Source organism: Sus scrofa, chromosome 18 (assembly GCF_000003025.6).
Source record: "Sus scrofa isolate TJ Tabasco breed Duroc chromosome 18, Sscrofa11.1, whole genome shotgun sequence".
NCBI classification, from domain to species: Eukaryota; Metazoa; Chordata; class Mammalia; order Artiodactyla; family Suidae; genus Sus; species Sus scrofa.
Genome location: NC_010460.4, coordinates 6703994 through 6721515, shown reverse-complemented (window position 1 = coordinate 6721515; position 17522 = coordinate 6703994). Strand labels below are relative to the sequence as shown.

The window sequence follows — 17522 nt, the reverse complement described above, 5'->3', positions numbered from 1 at the left end:
GAAGAGGCTGGAGCCTGTGCCTAGTGTGCCATCTGGAGGACAGACGGGAGAGGACTGGAACATTCAGGCTGATGGTATGATGAAGAGATCTGGGGACCATCCTGGCCTGAGGAATGCCCTTGATCCAGAAGGTAATGACAAACAGCAGGACTGGGGGAAGTGACAGCTGAGGGAAGATAATGTTGGCTGGAGTTCAAATGAGGACAGAAAAGAAACGGGTGTGGAAGAAGTGAAGACACAGACAATAAAAGGTCAGGGCCTAAGGAATTGATTTAAAAACTGATTATACCCATCAGGACCCAAAACATTTTGCTGAAAATATTCTTTTTTTTTTTTTTTTTTTTTGGTCTTTTTCTAGAGCCGCATCCTAGGCATATGGAGCTTCCCAGGCTAGGGGTTGAATCGGAGCTGTAGCTGCCGACCTACGCCACAGCCACAGCAACTCACGATCCGAGCTGCGTCTGCGACCTACACCACAGCTCATGGCAACGCTGGATCCTTAACCCAGGGAGCAAGGCCAGGGATTGAACCGGCAACCTCATGGTTCCTAGTCGGATTTGTTTCCACTGAGCCACGACGGGAACTCCTGAAACTATTCTTATAAGTACTGAATGTTGAATATGTAAGAGGAATGTGGAGGAGACCAATGGAAAATTCCCATTCATCTCCTCTGACCACTAATATGGGCAAAATTTATGCAGCCCAGGTACGAGATATAAAAAAATACAAGAAAGGCTAAAATCACATTGCAGTTCCCTTAGAGAATCATGGAAGAATTCCTTTGAATTTCAGTAAATATCCGAGGGCTCTATATTATAGTCGGTGGGCTAGGTGTTGGGAATCTTTAATCAGTCTGATACACCTTTATCCACCAAAAACTTTCCATAAATCAGGAACTGTGCTATAAAGCTCTGAGAAGCGCAGAAGCCAGACCTGCCTTCATGCAACGGACAGGCTGGCGAGGGGCGAGAACATGAAACACCCAGTACCTGCAGATGTGGTCAGAAGTGGTGAACAAAGTGCGGGTGTTATGACTGCAGGTAAACAGCGTGCGTGGCCAAGGAGCACCTGGGCAGAGCGTTTCCGCTACGAAATGGTCTTCAGGAGCTCCCATCGTGGCTCAGTTAATGAACCCAACTAGTACCCATGAAGACATGGGTTCGATCCCCGGCCTTGCTCAGTGGCTTAAGGATCCGGTGTTGCTGTGATGTAGGTCGTTGTGGTGTAGGTCGTTGTCAAGGTTCGGAGGTGGCATTGCTGTGGCTGTGATGTGGAATCCAGCATCTGTAGCTACGATTCGACCCTTAGCCAGGGAACCTCCATGTGCTGTGGGTGTGGCCGTAAAAAGACCAGGAAGAACAAGGTGTACAAACAAGAAATGCTGGAGAGGGTGTGGAGACAAGGGAGCCCACCTACACTGTTGGTGGGAATGTAAATTGGTGCAGTCACGGGGAAGGGGATGTGGGAAGGGGAAGGTGGGATAGAGGGAGGGGATAGGGAAGGGGGGGATGGGGGTGGGGGCGGGGGGGTAGGGAAGGGGGGATGAGGGTGGGGGCGGGGGGATAGGGAAGGGGGGGATGGGGGTGGGGGTGGGGGGATGGGGGAAGGGGGTGGGGGTGGGGGTGGGGGGTTGGGGATGGGGAAGGGGGATGGGGTGGGGGGTGGGGGTTGGGGATGGGGAAGGGGGATGGGAGGGGGGTGGGGGGTTGGGGATGGGGAAGGGGGATGGGAGGTGGGGTGGGGGTTGGGATGGGGGAAGGGGATGGGGTGGGGGGTTGGGATGGGGGAAGGGGATGGGGTGGGGGTGGGGGGATAGGGGTTGGGGATGGGGTGGGGTTGGGGGGTGGGGGTGGGGGATGGGGGTTGGGGTGGGGGATGGGGAAGGGGGGATGGGAGGTGGGGATGGGGGTTGGGGGAAGGGGAAGGAGATGGGGGTTGGGGAAGGGAAGGGATGGGAGGTGGGGGGATGGGGGAAGGGGATGGGGTTGGGGGATGGGGGGTTGGGGGATGGGGGTGGGGGAATGTGGGAAGGGGAAGGGGGTGGGGGGATGGGAGTGGGGGGATGGGGGAAGGGGATGGGGTGTGGGGGATGGGGTGTGGGGGATGGGAGGTGGGGGAATGTGGGAAGGGGGTGGGGGATGGGGTGGGGGTTGGGGGAAGGGGTGGGGGTGGGGGGATGGGAGGTGGGGGTTGGGGGAAGGGGTGGGGGTGGGGGGATGGGAGGTGGGGGGTTGGGGGAAGGGGGTGGGGGTGGGGGGATGGGGGAAGGGGATGGGGTGTGGGGGATGGGAGGTGGGGGAATGGGGGAAGGGGGTGGGGGTGGGGGGATGGGAGGTGGGGGGTTGGGGGAAGGGGAAGGGGTGGGGTGGGGGGATGGGCGATGGGGGTGGGGGAATTAGGGGATAGGGGGATGGGGGGAATTAGAGGATGGGGGAAGGGGAAGGGGATAGGGGAAGGGGATAGGGGACAGGAAGGGCAGATGGGGGGATAGGGGGAAGGGGAGGGGAAAGGGATCTTCAAACAGAGACTGTGAAGAAGAGCCAAAGAACTACTGGTGGTCAGCCTTGCCAGAAAGACTCAGGGATTCTTAGAGGCAAAGGCCTCGGTGACAGTGGGTTCTCTTCACCATCAGTGGGAAGCTGGCTTGTGTTTCCGCTGGCCAGGCGCATGGTGCACTGCAGCCCACCCACGGTGAGTAGAGAAAAGACGACGACGGGAACCCACGACAGAAACTCCCAAAGATCCGCTTCAAAGGGAGCATTTTTATACTTCTTCACTCCTTTCTGCAAGGTGTGTAGGATTTCACGGGGTTTTCCTGCCAGGCAGGCAGACAGGCCAGGCGAGCCGCCACATCCTCCTGGACAGGCCAGCCCCAGGCCTCAAAGAAAGGAGCCAGATTCTTCCCCACCTTTTCAGAGAACTTCTTCACCCACAGATTCATCTTGCCAGTGTTGTCCTTGGGGAGGTCAGAGAGCGTCTGGTACTCGGCAAAGAGCTGGGTGAACGGCTCCCACCCAAAGGCCTCCTGGAGCTGGGAGAGAAGGAAGGGGCAGAATGAGGTGCAAGTTTGTCAAAGAACCTGCAGCATCGTGTTCCTGAGGGCACCTCATTTCCGGCGATTTCTTCCCCGTCATCACGCATCGGCTTCACCCCATCACCCATCTCACTCCCGCACAGAAATACAAGCTCATGGGCTCCTTCCATACCTTGGCCACAGGCCCCGTCTGCCCTGAATCTAGCAGGGACCTAATGTCTGAAAAGAGGTCTCATGACCCATTCAATGAGTTATCAATCAATTCAATTACCTCCAGTCTTAAAAATTATACCCCCTGGGGGGGGGGTGAATGGGCTGGGGGGGGATGGAATCCTATAAAATTGGACTGTGATGATCATTGTACAACTCTAAAGTAATAAATTCACTGAATAATTAAAAAGGTGGGAAAAAAATTACATCGCCAGACTCCCATTGTATTTTTTTCCCCTAGCCATCCGACAGCTTTGAGCCCGAGATGGATTAGGACCCAAAAGCTAGGAACTTGCAACACCTTCCAGAAACATAATAAAATCCTCGCTCTGTTTATTTTGGTGGCCCTCTCAGATCTGTGACTCGCTTCGAGGCTGCTGTTTTTCTCTGTGGAACACTGCCCTTGGGGCAAGACGAGGAAGAAGCTGGTATATCCCAAGGGGCTCAAAAGGAGAGTGGCTCATACTTTTTAGGGAAGAGTTTACTTGAACACCATGAGTGGAAGGCCCTTGTTAGCTGTGATTACACGGATCCTGGGGTTTCCAAGACCTCACGTTTTATGCAGGAGAAACCTCGGACTCTGGGGGTCAAAGCCCCAGGCCAGATGACAGCTGGATCAGCATCCCTGTGCCCTCACTGCTGTGTTCTCGCCGCCTTGGCCCCCGAGATCCTCCTGCTCGTCACTATTAATTAACACGTTGGCACACTAAACGCCTGTTCCACATATAACACTGACTAAAGATCCACGATGTTCAAGATATTGCGCTAGGCAAAAGTGATTTTAGGGTGCGCCTCTTTCTGGGGGTCACAGGTCAAGGGGGGAGACAGATGTGTAAACAAATGACCAAAAAAGGTGGCTTGTCAAGGAGATGACGGTGGGAGAAGAGGACGAGTGAGCTGAATTCTGATGGGTGACTTGACAGGCAACAGACAAGATGTGCAAGCGTGTTTCAGCTGCAGGGAGGATCCCGGGGAAGGCGCAGAAGCCTAAACAGCAAGATGCGGTCCCAGTGGGAGACAGAGTAACGATGGGGCAGGGAACTGCAAGATGAAGCTGGGGGTGGCGACGGAAGTCTGATGAACAAAGGCCCTTCCACACCCAAGGAAGCAGCATCTACCTTGTTCTAGACGCGGAGGGGAGCAGAGGGTGTAAACACAGAAGATTCAGATTCTGGAAGCGATGCGGGGGTTGAACCGAGATGCTAGAACAACTTAGAAGGCTTTCAGAACAGAGAAGGGGAGTCTGAAGACTTGGGCTGAGGCAGCAGTGGGGGGCTGAGGAGCACGAGTCTGTCTGTCCTGAGACCGAGTCTCAGACTCCAAGATGAGGGGTCTCCCCCTATCTTTTGCCACGTGACATTCATGCTGGGGGGGGGTCGGTGGGCAGGTGAACTTGGGCCCTGTCTCATACTTTAGTAGCAACTGCCAGGAAGGTCTGTTGCCCTGCAGGCCCTCAGACTGGCTCTAGAAGAACCTTGGGCCGAGGCAATGCAGTCATCTCATTGACTGAGGATGTCTCACACTCACTCTTCAGAAAATGAGTAAAAGGGAGGAAAAAAATCAGGGAAAGGGTTAGGAAGTCCCAAAGCCCGGGCTTGTCAAAAATTCCTGATTTTAGGTTCTGGTCCATCACTTAAATGTGATATTGGACAAGATGCTTAAACTCCCTGACTCAGTTCATGCCTGTGACAGCCCTGCCTATGAGGTCGCGGTAGACAGCACAGGAGACGTGATTTGGGGAGCAGCTTTAACAACTTGGAAATACTCAAAGTCAAAGCAGGACACAGGGGGGATGGGGACTGACGCTTATTGCCCAGGAAACCAACTCGCTTTGGGATTCTGGTGTTCTCCCACTGGGCTGACTACCTACTTCTCCTAAAAACATGGAGACTTCAAGTGGGCGATGGAAGCCTGAGAATCTCGTTACCAGACTGAATGCAGTTGCCCCTACAGATCCCTGTACGGATGCAAGGACACAACACTCATCTGACCCATGACACTAAGGCGAGGGAACACAAAGTGAAACGACACCATTTCTGAAAAACACTTAAGAGGGCGCAAAGGACCAAATCAGCGAGGGAAGAGCTGTGACTCGATCTCAAGAGCGTCTCGCTCAGCACTTCTGCTCCTGACCAACCTGCCGAGAGCACGTAGTTCTCTCTACCTATTTGCTTCTCATGATACTTTTCATTTCCTCTTTTCATCATGACGTCACAGAGGGTGAGCGGGACAGGTGTCACTACCTTAGAGACGTATGACCTGAGAGGCACCGCCACGCGCCCCGGGGAAGTGGTGGGCCGCTGCTGGGGGAGGTGAAGGAGTTGAGCTCCTGGGACCCAAGACGCTATGTGATCGGGAGTTTGGTGGGTCCCCGTCTCCCTGAATTTCTGCTCAGTACCTGGAGGTAGGTTTCCAGAGCTGTCCACACGGTCCAGTCACGCAGCGGGGCTCCCTTTCCCAGGTGGGTTCTGATCCTCTTCTCTCGCTCTAGAGGGCTCAGAGCTGGGTGGGCCTGAGCCCTGGGGATGCCCAGGACTGTCTCATGCACATAGACTGACCAGAGGTTGCAGGTGGCCTCAGTGGTGTGCGGGGGGAACTCCCACCCGTGCCGCTGCTGATTGTGGCCCAGCTCATGGATGGGTCCCCACAGACCTCTGCTTCTCATGCCCGACTCACTGATGAGTTCCTGCACCGACTCCAGGTGGCACATGATGGGGTAGCCTGAATGCATCCAGCCTGGGAACACCAAAGACAGAGTGAGGCCGGGGCAGGGGGCAGGGGGGTGTCCACCCAACCCCATCTCCCTTCATTCCTCTCCACCGTGTAACTTTTCCTCACCATCCTGGCTGCCCCCAATAATTCCAGAATGTCCTGGATGATTGCAAAGTAGGTGCTTTCCTTGATTTGGTCAGAAACTGAGATCCTAGCCTCCACACTGGAGTGCTGCCTGCCCCTCACTCTGGCCCCAAAGAATATCCATGCTGGGAGTTCCCGTATTGGCACAGTGAAAACAAATCTGACTAGGAACCATGAGGACACGGGTTTGATCTCTGGCCTTGCTCAGTGGGTTAAGGATCCAGCGTTGCCGCAAGCTGTGGTCTAAGTTGTAGACATGGCTTGGATTTGGCGTTGCTGTGGCTGTGGTGTAGGCCGGCAGCTGTAGCTCCGATTAGACCGCTTGCCTGGGAACCTCCATATGCTGCGGGTGTGGCCCTAAAAAGACAAAAGACAAAAGACAAAAAAAAAAAAAAAAAAAAAAAAGAATATCAATATTTTACAAAGTCACTCTCACTATAATTCAGGGCTCCCTTTTGAGTGTTTCTTTGCATGTGCGTCTGCAAGATTAGGTCCTATGTCTGAATGGAAGATCCTTGAAGCTAGAGCAGCGTCATTCCTTCTCCTATGGAAACTACTGGTGACCAGATTTATACTTTTTAACAGTGAGAATCATGTCCCTTTTATTTATTTATTTATTTTTGTCTTTTTGCCTTTTCTAGGGCCGCTCCTGTGGCATATGGAGGTTCCCAGGCTAGGGGTCTAATTGGAGCTGTAGCCACCGGCCTACGCCACAGCCACAGCCGCAGTAACGCGGGATCAGAGCTGCGTCTGTAACCTTCACCAGAGCTCAGGGCAGCACCAGATCCTAATCCACCGATCGAGGCCAGGGATCGAACCCGCAACCTCATGGTTCCTAGTTGGATTCGTTAACCACTAAGCCATGACGGGAACTCCTCTTGTCCCTTTTAAAGATGACAGAACAGGTCCAGAATTTTCTGCATGTTGGAACCAGATTTCCTTATTTTTTTCAGATGTCCTTCTTTGCTCTAAACCACTTGATCGTAACATACAGTTCTTTACCCCCTCTTTTCATTGTCAACTCTGAGTTAGGTTTGAAGGCTGTATTTCTATTTTAATCTCTCCTTGAAACAACCGTCACTGCCATCTTGAACTCCTGCTACCAGTTTTTCTGAGACTGTCCCACCAGCCTGTGAACTCTCACCTTGCAGATGAACCCGACTGACCTTTTCACGTGTCAACATCTTTTCATCCTCATCAAGGTTCATGTCTTAGGTGTCCTGTTCCCCCTTAGTTCACTAGTAAAATGATGCCTTACACATGTTGGACATTCAAAAAAGGCAAAATAAAATTCAGAAGAAAGACAGAAATAATAAAGATAGACAGGGCATTCCCATCGTGGCACAGCAGAAACAAATTTGACTAGGAACCGTGAGGTGGCGGGTTCAATCCCTGGCCTCGCTCAGTAGGTTAAGGCTCTGGCATTGCTGTGAGCTGTGGTGTAGGTCACAGACGCGGCTCCGATCTGGTGATCTGGTGTTGCTGTGGCTATGGTGTAGGCTGGCAGCAACAGCTCCGATTAGACCCCTAGCCTGGGAACCTCCATATGCAGCAGGTGCAGCCCAAAAAAAAGTAAAAAAAAAAAAAAAAAAAAAAAAGGAACAGATAGGAAATAAATAAAATAGAGATTTAAAAATGGTAACAAATGGAAGCAATCAATAAAACCAAGAGCTTGTTTTTTGAAAGGATAAATAAAACTGACAAACCTCTGGCCAGGTTCACCAAGGAGAAGAGAGAGAACCCAGATAAACAAAATAAGAAATGAAAGAGGAGAAGTAACAATCAGTACCATGGAAACACAAGAAATATAAGAAAGCACCAACAGTTATATGCCAACAAACTGGACAACCTGGAAGAAGTGGACAAGTGTCTAGAAACACAGCCTGCTCAAACTGAGTCACGAAGAAACAAAGAATGTGAAACGGACTGATCACTGGCAGTGAAAGAGAATCTGAAACTAAAGGGGAAAAAAAAATCCCTCAGAGTTCCCGTCATGGCTCAGTGGTTAAGGAATCCGACTAGGAACCATGAGATTGCGGGTTCGATCCCTGGCCTCACTCAGTGGGTTAAGGATCCGGCATTGCTGTGAGCTGTGGTGCAGGTCACAGACAGGGCTCAGATCCCCCGCTGCTGTGGCATAGGCCAGTGGCTACAGCTCCAATTAGATCCCCTAGCCTGGGAACCTCCATATGCCGCGGGTGTGACCAAGGAAAGAAAAGGAGAGGTAAGTTAAGTTACAGACTGAAAAAAGGCAAAGTAATAAAGAGATGACCGACTAAGAGCATCCCTCTGGGGCACCCACCTGCGGAGATCTGCACGTCGGCAACAATCCGCTCTGGACGGCGGAAGGGGAAGGGCTGGGCTGCCAGCCTGGCTATGGCCCGCATCATCTCATCCCAGAGGCGGAGCACGGGCTCTGGGTCCTCCAGGGCCCGGAGGGCTGCAGTTGGCACCGTCAGGATGACACTGTCTGTGGCCAGCTCTCCCCAGGGAGCCAGGCTCTCCTGGATGCAGCTCCTCCACTCGTCCAAGGATGTCTTCCCTGAGAATGAATATGGACCCTGTCACCTGCTTCCTCAAGGTTCCCCGAGCTGAAAAACACAACTCAAACTCCGGGAGAAGGACGCTGAGATAATGAACTCCTGTCTGGCGGGTCTACATGCGGGGACGTGAAGGACAGGCCCCCAGACCCTTCCCTGTTCTGCCCCCAGGTCTCCGTGGATACAGGCTGTTGACCGTCACCTCGAATGGCCTTCTCCTTCTGTCCACCAAGCCTTCTCCCTCCGCTCAGCAATCGGCCCTTAACCACCAAGGCGCCCCCAGGTCTCCCGCTACCCTCCGTGTTCGGCCCACTCACCCAACGTGTAACACGGGGCAGGCACAGCCCTCTGGACGGTGACAGACACAGGGCCCAGCTTACTGCCCTTGGGCACAATGACATAGAGGAGACCACCCCAGAGGCAGGAGACCGACCGTTTGGTCCTGTCCATGAGGCACTGGTGAGTCACCACCGGAGCTCGAGACAGCGTGCTCGCACCTGTCAAGTCGTCGGTGTGGCAGCCAATCTGCACCTGGGGAGGCAATTCCACCGGGTTGGGGGAGAAGCCAGGTCTCCAGGCTGCGGGGCTGGGCTTGTGTGCGGTACCGCGTGGGTGGCGGGTATTAGAAGAGCCCCAGCTTTCCCTGTCTGTGACCTATGCACGCAAACCTATGAGATGTGAGCACTCTCAACGTCACACGGACCGAAAGGTAGGCAGAGTCATTTTTCTAGGGATTTAAACAGCTCCACAGCGGCCCCTCATCCGGTGAGGTGAGGCTGATGCTGACTGGGGTCCCGCGGTGCCTCTGCCGAGTGGAACTTGGGCTCTTGCGCCAGCATCGTGGTGACGCCGATGCCGGGAGTGAGGCAGAGGGGACCCTGGTCCGCCCTTTGTGCACAGACAGGCGGCCCAACCAGAGGTCCCAGCCGCCCCTCCTGGGCGGATGGATTGAGGGCTGTTTGGAGGCCCAAGACGGCTTTTCTCAGGTCCAATGTAGGAAATCGCAAGAGAGGAGACTGACCCAAAAGAGACCCTAACTGCGGTAGGAAGGGACCGTCTGAATCGAGGCAAGAGGAACTTTATATTTTTTTAATTTTTTAGCCTTCTTTTGTCTCTTTTTAGGGCTGCATCTGTGACATATGGAGGTTCCCAGGCTAGGGGTCGAATCAGAGCTACAGCTGCCGACCTACGCCATAGCCACAGCAACGCCAGATCTGAGCCACATCTGCGACCTACACCACAGCTCACGGCAACGCCAGATCCTTAACCCACCGAGCGAGGCCAGGAATCGAACCCACAACCTCATGGTTCCTTGTTGGATTCGTTTCCCCTGTTCCACAATGGGAGCTCCGAGGCAGGAAGAACTTTAATTCTGCATGATGGCCTCTTTTTGAGAGTGACGGCATTACGTACATGCTTCAGACACCCAGGTAAAGAGGTAACACCCTGAAAGGCCATGTCTGGGGAAACGGGTGAGGTTCTGAACCAGTAGCAGGTGCTCCTCCCCTCGCATCCCAGCTGGGAGGGGGCAACCTGAGGGCTGTGTTTGAGGAGCGGACCTGATCCTAGGAGCTCTGGCATCTTCCATCACTCGGGGACCCTGAAAGTTCGCTGCTTCATCTGCTGAAATCTGTGACATGGGCACAACGGGGCCGCGAGCTCCCTGTTCCCACGGGGCCTGACAGGGAAGCAGCTGTGTGGCTCTGCCACGTGGCAGTGGGTGTTTTGGTCTTACCTTCAGGCCAGCAGAGGTCGCAGCTTCAGACAAGGAGATTTCCGCACTTTGTCCATTTTGGAGGTAGAGCCCTGTACTCACCCAGGAATCATCACCGCCTGAAAAAAGCCACGAAAGAGGCTGAGCTCTTGCCCCACCTGACTGCTCCCTCTAGAGCCTCCCAGCGCTTCCCAGCAGTACAGCCCCCCCTGTACACCTCAGCTCATGCTTCTTGTATGCACTCCTCCTCAACCCCGGGCCAAACCCAGACCCCTATCGCCTCGAAAATACCTGACAGAGAACGGACCTGACCCACCAAGGTTCAGTGCCTGCACTGTCCCCCGTGGCCCACTAGCCCCCTCCCTCCCCCAGGTCCCTCGCTCCACACCTGGGTTGCTTCCATCAATCTCCACCGTGATGGGATGTTCCGGGGGGTGTGGATTGGAGCTGCAGGACCCGGTTCCATGCCCCTGCACCAGCTGGGAGCAGTCGGTCCCAGAGCGCGCCAGCTCCGTGGCCAGGCAGAGCACCGCAGCCTCACAGGAGTCACTGGCCACTGGGTTCTCCCGGCTCACAGCTGGGAGGCCTGACAGACGCAGCATCTTCCTCAGGAGCCGATGCAGAGATGCATAAGCAGGGACCCCTTCTGCAGGGATCTGTAGGAAGGCTGCTCCATCTGCTCTCAGTTTTGCCAGCCAGCTCTTTTCCAAGTTCCCACCCCTGTGGTTCAAGGTAGCCTGGAATTCAGACAGCGCCTTGCGGAAGTGGTAGCTCCGCTTCTCAGGGGTAGGGACAGGGAAACAGCCTGGGTCCAGAGTTCGAGCTAGGATGCTGAGGCCAAAGCAGTTGAGGATGACGTTACCAGGGAAACCAGCCAAAGGGGAGTGGCCGGGGTTCTGGGAGGTCCACCACCAGGCCTGGCCCCCGATCAGCAAGCCCCCGCCCTCGGCCACAAACTCTCGCAGCTGCGTGGCCTCCGTGTCACTGTAAGCCGCACAGCAGTAGACACACAAGTCACCCGTCAGATGGGGCTCCAGACTGCATTCCAGGCCACACTCCGACAGCTGGGCACACAGGTTTTTAAGACGTGTGTTCACCCCAATTTTGCCCGTCTGGCCTCTGGCCAGCCAGTGCACAGCATTGAGCAAAAAAGGCCCCAGCTTGGGAGCACAGAGCATGCCCTCATGGGCAGCCAGGACCACCCGGCCCCGGCCATAGCGGGCAGCTGCCAGGAAGCAGCCCAGAGAGGCATCGAGGCCCAGCGGAAAGGCCAGGGGCCCGTGGACCAGCAGCTGGGAAGGGATTCCCCCCGTCCTGACGTCCAGCTCCGAGATGCCTTCCAGGAGCTGCTGCTGATCCTGCCCGAGAGCCTCACCGCAGCTGGAAGAGATGGGGGAAGGAAACGGAGGGGCTGAGGTCAGTTAGTTAGTGAACCGTGGAACCGAAACGGCTTTCTGAATGGCGGTTTGAAAGCTCCCTTAGAAACGACAGCGATGATCAGAGTTCAGTGCGAAAAGCAGTGCTGTCACTGCCTCCACACCTTGTCTCTTTTCTCCCCTGTGGTGGCTACCTGACTTACCTCACCTGGGGTGACGGGTACCTTTCTTTTTTCGTCTGTTTTTTTTTTTTAGGCCACACCCATGACATATGGAGGTGTCCAGGCCAGGAGTCCAACAGGAGCTGCAGCCATCGGCTGACGCCACAGCCACAGCCGCACAGGATCCAAGCCACCTCTGCGACCTACACCACAGCTTGCGGCAAGGCCGGATCCTTAACCCACTGAGCGAGGCCAGGGATCAAACCTGTGTCCTCATGGTTACTAGTCAGATTCATTTCCGCTGTGCCACAGTGGGAACTCTGGCGAGTGGTTCTTAATTGGTCTTCTTTCCTCCCTTTTCGTCTCATTCTGTCTCTCATTTTATTTAACATATATTTTTAGAAAGTCCTGTCATAGTGAAGCATCCTCGAGAAGTGAACGCATCGCCATTTGTGTATTCATGCACAAAGTCTATAATCTATAAACATTCTGTTCTGTTCACTGGGTCACATTTTTCTTCCAGGCACCATTGATTCTGCTGTCTTTTCGTGTGAAATTTCTATTATTTCCCTCTGACATTTATTACAGCCCTTTTATAAAGTCATTATATAGTTTTTTTCACAATTGGCATGAGCAGATCTTTTGTGTGTTCTGATATTCGAGTGGGTGAGTTCTCGATAGTCACTCTGAGCTACCCAGGACCCATCTGCAGACACACACCACATCCGCCTACCTTCTCAAATTATACAGGGGTCTGCATAATGCTTCTTTCTACCTTTTTTTTTTTTTTTTTTTTTTGGTCTCTTTTGGGCCGCACCCATGGCATATGGAGGTTCCCAGGCTAGGGGTTGAATCAGAGCTACAGCTGCCAGCCTACACCACAGCCACAACAATGCCAGATCTGAGCCGTCTGCAACCTACACCACAGCTCATGGCAACACCGGATCCTTGACTCACTGAGCGAGGCCAGGGATCAAACCCACAACCTCATGGTTCCTGGTTGGATTCGTTTCCGCTGCGCCATGACGGGAGCTCCTCCACCTTCTTATCACTGAGCTTTGTACTATTAACTGAGGGCAAATATCAACTGGGGCCAATTGCCGTCCTTGCCAGGGGCTGGGATCCCCTCCAATCTTTGGGGACCTAGAGTGAGGCCTACTCCACCCAACCAGGCAGGGGACTTACTGGAGGGCTCAACCCACCGCTGTGATTGGAAGATGGCAAACTCCAGCATCCTTTTCTGCCTCCACCAAATCCCAAAGGAGTTTTGCTGCTTTTACACTTGAGGGTTTTTTCCCCTTAAGTGCTGAACACCCAGTGTGTTGTTGATTCTTCTCCAACATGAGAGGGCACTAATGACATTTCGTGGCTTGACGATTTCGACTTTTTTCTTGTGGTGGTGCCTCGAGGATCGGTACGGTATCAGGAGCAGCAGCGACCCACGTCCCCTCAGTCACCTGGCGCTGCCACGGACCGTGCTTTAGCGGTACGTGGGATCAGCATCGCCGTCTCCACACTCAGCCTACTGTTTTTCATTCGTTTGGTCCGACTGGGTGGAGAGAGGGAAATTCTGGGATCTGGGCTCATTCATCTCCTACTATCTTTCCCTGGAAAATCTCTACATTCATGGGTCTTGAATATGAAAACAGAACCTACTTATAAGCTGAGAGCCCTCAGAAAAAGATCTGCACTTTCCAGGGATGTGCTGGCGACGGACTTGAGATGACACGTAAACTTCAAGAGGCATATACACCTAGGCTACTAGTATGTATTTACTCTTTCATGAGCAGCTCCCTATATGTTCTAGGCCTGGCAGGTTATACCCTGTGTAAGTGCAGTGAGCTGTTGATCTGAGATTAATTTTTTCCCAGACCCTCCTGTGTCTTAGTATAAAAGCAGCAAGTGCCTTTGGATCTGATTTTGGTTTTTGTTTGTTTTTGTCTTTTTAGGGTCTCTCCCTTGGCACATGGAGGTCCCCAGGCTAGGGGTTGAATCGGGGCTGCAGCTGCCAGTCTACACTGAAGCCTCAGCAACTCAGGATCCGAGCTGTATCTGCGACCTACACCACAGCTCACAGCAAGGCCAGATCCCTGACTCCCTGAGCAAGGCCAGGGATTGAACCCAGGTTCTTCCTGGATACTAGTCAGATTTGTTTCCGCTGAGCCACAATGGGAACGCCCTGAATTTCCAAATATCTTGATATCTTATAAGATAAGGGACTGCAAAGAAAGTGTTGCTTTTGCCATTTCAATTCCACAAGAACCAAGCCATGGGTCATTGCAGTCGCCCATCAATTTACATAAAATTCAAACATGAATCTGATCAAGCCTCTAAGCCAGGGGATGGGAAACTTTCTTAGCAGCCCCATAATACACATCTTAGGCTTGTGGGTCACATATTCTAGAGTGATACTACTCAACCATGCTGTTGTAGCTCAAAAACAGCCACAGACAATACGTACACAAACAGACACCACTGTGTTCCAATAAAACTTGCCTTGCAAAGACAGGGCGCAGGGAGAGTTCCCGTCATGGCTCAGCAATAATGAACCTGACTAGTATCCATGAAGATGGGGGTTTGATCCCTGGCCTCGCTCAGTGGGTTAAGGAGCCAGTGTTGCCGTGAGCTGTGGTGTAGGTTGCAGCACAGCTCAGATCCTGCATGGCTGTGGCTGTGGTGGAGGCGGGCAGCTGTCGGGAGACATGTTTCTACAATCTTTTCTTAGCCTCTTTGCTTCTATTTTCTATGCTGAAAACTCCATCTTGTTCTGCTTTACTTTACCCCATATTCCTGCCTGAAAAACAGTCACAGCGCTAGTAAATAACTTAAGCTTAAGAACAAAGACCAAAAGGCAAAAGTTATCCATGAGGTCAGCTGAATGAGGACATCGTGCCTTGGTCCAGCCATGCCGGATCCGTGCAGAGGGACACGCACAGCACGATATGTCCTGTTAACATAAGAGAAAGAGGAACCTCATGGCTCCAGGGGGCTTATGAGCAGTCGTTAGCAGAATATGCATCAGCCAGGAGAACAAGGTGCAAACCTAGGCACCAGGGGTTTCGGGTTGCAGCAGATAGGCATGCCATTTGTGGAAGCGCAATGAGGATGCTCTAAATGCCAAGCTTCCTCTAGATTCCTCTAGATGCCAAGCTTCCTTAATGCTAATGATTGTTAAATGCCTAAAGGTCGGACCAGCTATGTGACTTTTAAAATAATAAAAGAACTATGCCCTGCACCTACAACCCCTCCTCACTTGATGGAATCTTAAAGAGCACAATAAAAGCAGTGTGGTTTCTGGAGGCGGTGCTCTAGTTCCCTGAGACCTTGAGTCCTCGGGTTCCCACCTTTACTTAAGATAAATGTCTCTGTGTCCTGTTTTATGCTAACTTTTTCTTAGGTTTCACAGCACCCCTTCTTCAGCCCTCACCTGCTGAGGTGGTCTCAGCAGGCAGCTACGGCTCTGATTTGACCCCTAGCCTGGGAACTTCCACATGCCCTAGAAAGACAAAAAACCCAAAAACTAAAACAGGGGGCTGCCTCACCAGCCACAGTTTGCCAATCCCTGCTGGAGAATCAAGACCGAGCTGATTCCACAGGGACAATGACCTCACAGGGATTCAATCAGCAAAATTCAGACTGAATTTTGCAGGAAACTGTTGGGGACACAGTAAGTCGTTTCTTCCACAAAAAGGCAGCAAGAGACAAAAAAAAGTTAGAAAGGAAATTCCAACATTATATGAGACATAAAAGTCATATCAAGCAATCAAAATATTTAGGTTTTAATACAAAATCAATCATAATAAACCATGGAAAAAAATGAGATCATCATGGAAATGATGGAATTAAGGAATTACTGCTTTTTTTAGGTGTGGTAATGGTGCCTTGTGGTTATGTTTTCAAAACAGTTTCTATCTTTGGAGATACATACTGAAACACAGATGGAATGATATGATGCCTGCAATTCGCTTCACAATAATTCGGGGTGAGGCGGAAGTGGGGCTCTAAATGAAATTATGACGTTTCATTCTGGGCTGTTATTGAAGCTGGGTCATGGCTGAATGGAGTCCCCTTACACTGTTGTCTCAACTTTATGTATGTTTGAAGTCTTCCACAATTCAAAGTTAAAACAGGAGTTCCCATCATGGCTCAGTGGTTAACGAACCCGCCTAGCATCCATGAGGACGCGGGTTCGATCCCTGGCCTTGCTCAGTGGGTTAAGGACCTGGCCTTGCTGTGAGCTGTGGTGTGGATCGCAGACGCGGCTCAGATCCCGAGTTGCTGTGACTGTGGTGGAGGCCAGCGGCTGCAGCTCTGGTTCGACTCCTAGCCTGGGAACCTCCATATGAGCCCTAAAAGACAATAAAAAAAAAAAAAAAAAAAGTTGAAACAAACACAAAATATACAGGACTCAGAGACAGAGATAAAAAAATGTAGACAGAGATGAAGAAAAACAGGTTTTACTGTGCTGGCCAGGAGTCCTTTGGCCAATTAAGAGGAATTAGGTTGATGGGATTTAACTTGTTTGTTCCTCAGAATGAGAATCAAAGACAAGTTGGTATGAAGCAGCTCTGCCCTGCTTCTCTGAGTAAGCCACTACCCCCCAACCCGCCCAGAGGGAAGGGCACCAAGTGAGCCAGGGCTTGGGGCCGAGGGCCCTGCCAGGTGCTCATTACATATGTGCACACCCTTCCCTGTGGCAGAAGCTTGATTTCTGCAGAGATGCCTGTGCCCATTTAATAATATTCAGCCCCTTAGAGCCTCTGGGAGCTAGATTTGGCCAGGTGAGCGAGCTTTGGCCCCTGAAATATAACAGAAGTCAGGGCTCTAAGAATATATATATATATTTTTTTTTTTTTTGGCCTTTTTGCTTTTCTTAGGTCCACTCCTGTGGCATACGGAGGTTCCCAGGTTAGGGGTCCATTCGGAGCCGCAGCCACCGGCCTAGGCCAGAGCCACAGCAACGTGGGATCTGAGCTACATCTGTGACCTACACCACAGCTCACAGCAATGCCGGATCCTTAACCACTGAGCAAGGCCAGGGATTGAACCCGCAACCTCATGGTTCCTAGTCGGATTCGTTAACCACTGAGCCACGACAGGAACTCCAAGAAAATATATTATTTTGTGCATTAAAAGGGACATATGCAGCAGGTGTATTCATTCTGGCTTATTCTTGTCGAGATATGATAATAGGACCTGAAGCAGTATTAGCAATCTTGAAACCATAAAGATAAAAGTACAACATCGTGATGGCCATCGCTGTGTCCTGAGACTCCAGGTCCCCCTGGACAGCACCTCCGTCTGGGGTCCCAGGCTCCTGGCATGGCTCCAGTCTCCACCAGGAGGTCACAGCCCCTGGGCTCCGGGAGCACCACCGCCTCCCTCTACCGGTCCTGCTGCCGTTCATCTCCCGGTTACCATGCTGTCTCCTGTCCATTTTCAGCACTTGCACCCTCTGCTTCGTCAATCCCCCACGTAAATCCCTTCTGTCTGCAACAGCAGCTAATCCTGACCGGACCTGACTGAGAAGTCTTCCCGGATGACCCCAAATAAAATATCCTCCACTCTCCTCCCTGTCACTCTATCACTTATTCTGCTTTACTTTCCTTGCTGTAGTGCTTATGGATGCCT

The 17522-nt window shown here is 52.3% G+C and overlaps 1 protein-coding gene across 1 annotated transcript in view; it reads right to left on the bottom strand.

Annotated features, from left to right (window-relative positions):
* Positions 2439-17522, bottom strand: part of LOC110257570 (TRPM8 channel-associated factor 2-like) — an 86096-nt gene continuing 71012 nt past the window's right edge. The window contains exons 3-8 of the mRNA XM_021078927.1: positions 10743-11734; positions 10376-10473; positions 8958-9171; positions 8403-8642; positions 5643-5980; positions 2439-3031 (exon numbers count right to left, since the gene is read on the bottom strand). Coding sequence (XP_020934586.1) covers positions 2774-3031; positions 5643-5980; positions 8403-8642; positions 8958-9171; positions 10376-10473; positions 10743-11734 — 2140 coding nt within the window. The 3' untranslated portion in view covers positions 2439-2773. The remainder of the gene's footprint in view (positions 3032-5642; positions 5981-8402; positions 8643-8957; positions 9172-10375; positions 10474-10742; positions 11735-17522) is intronic.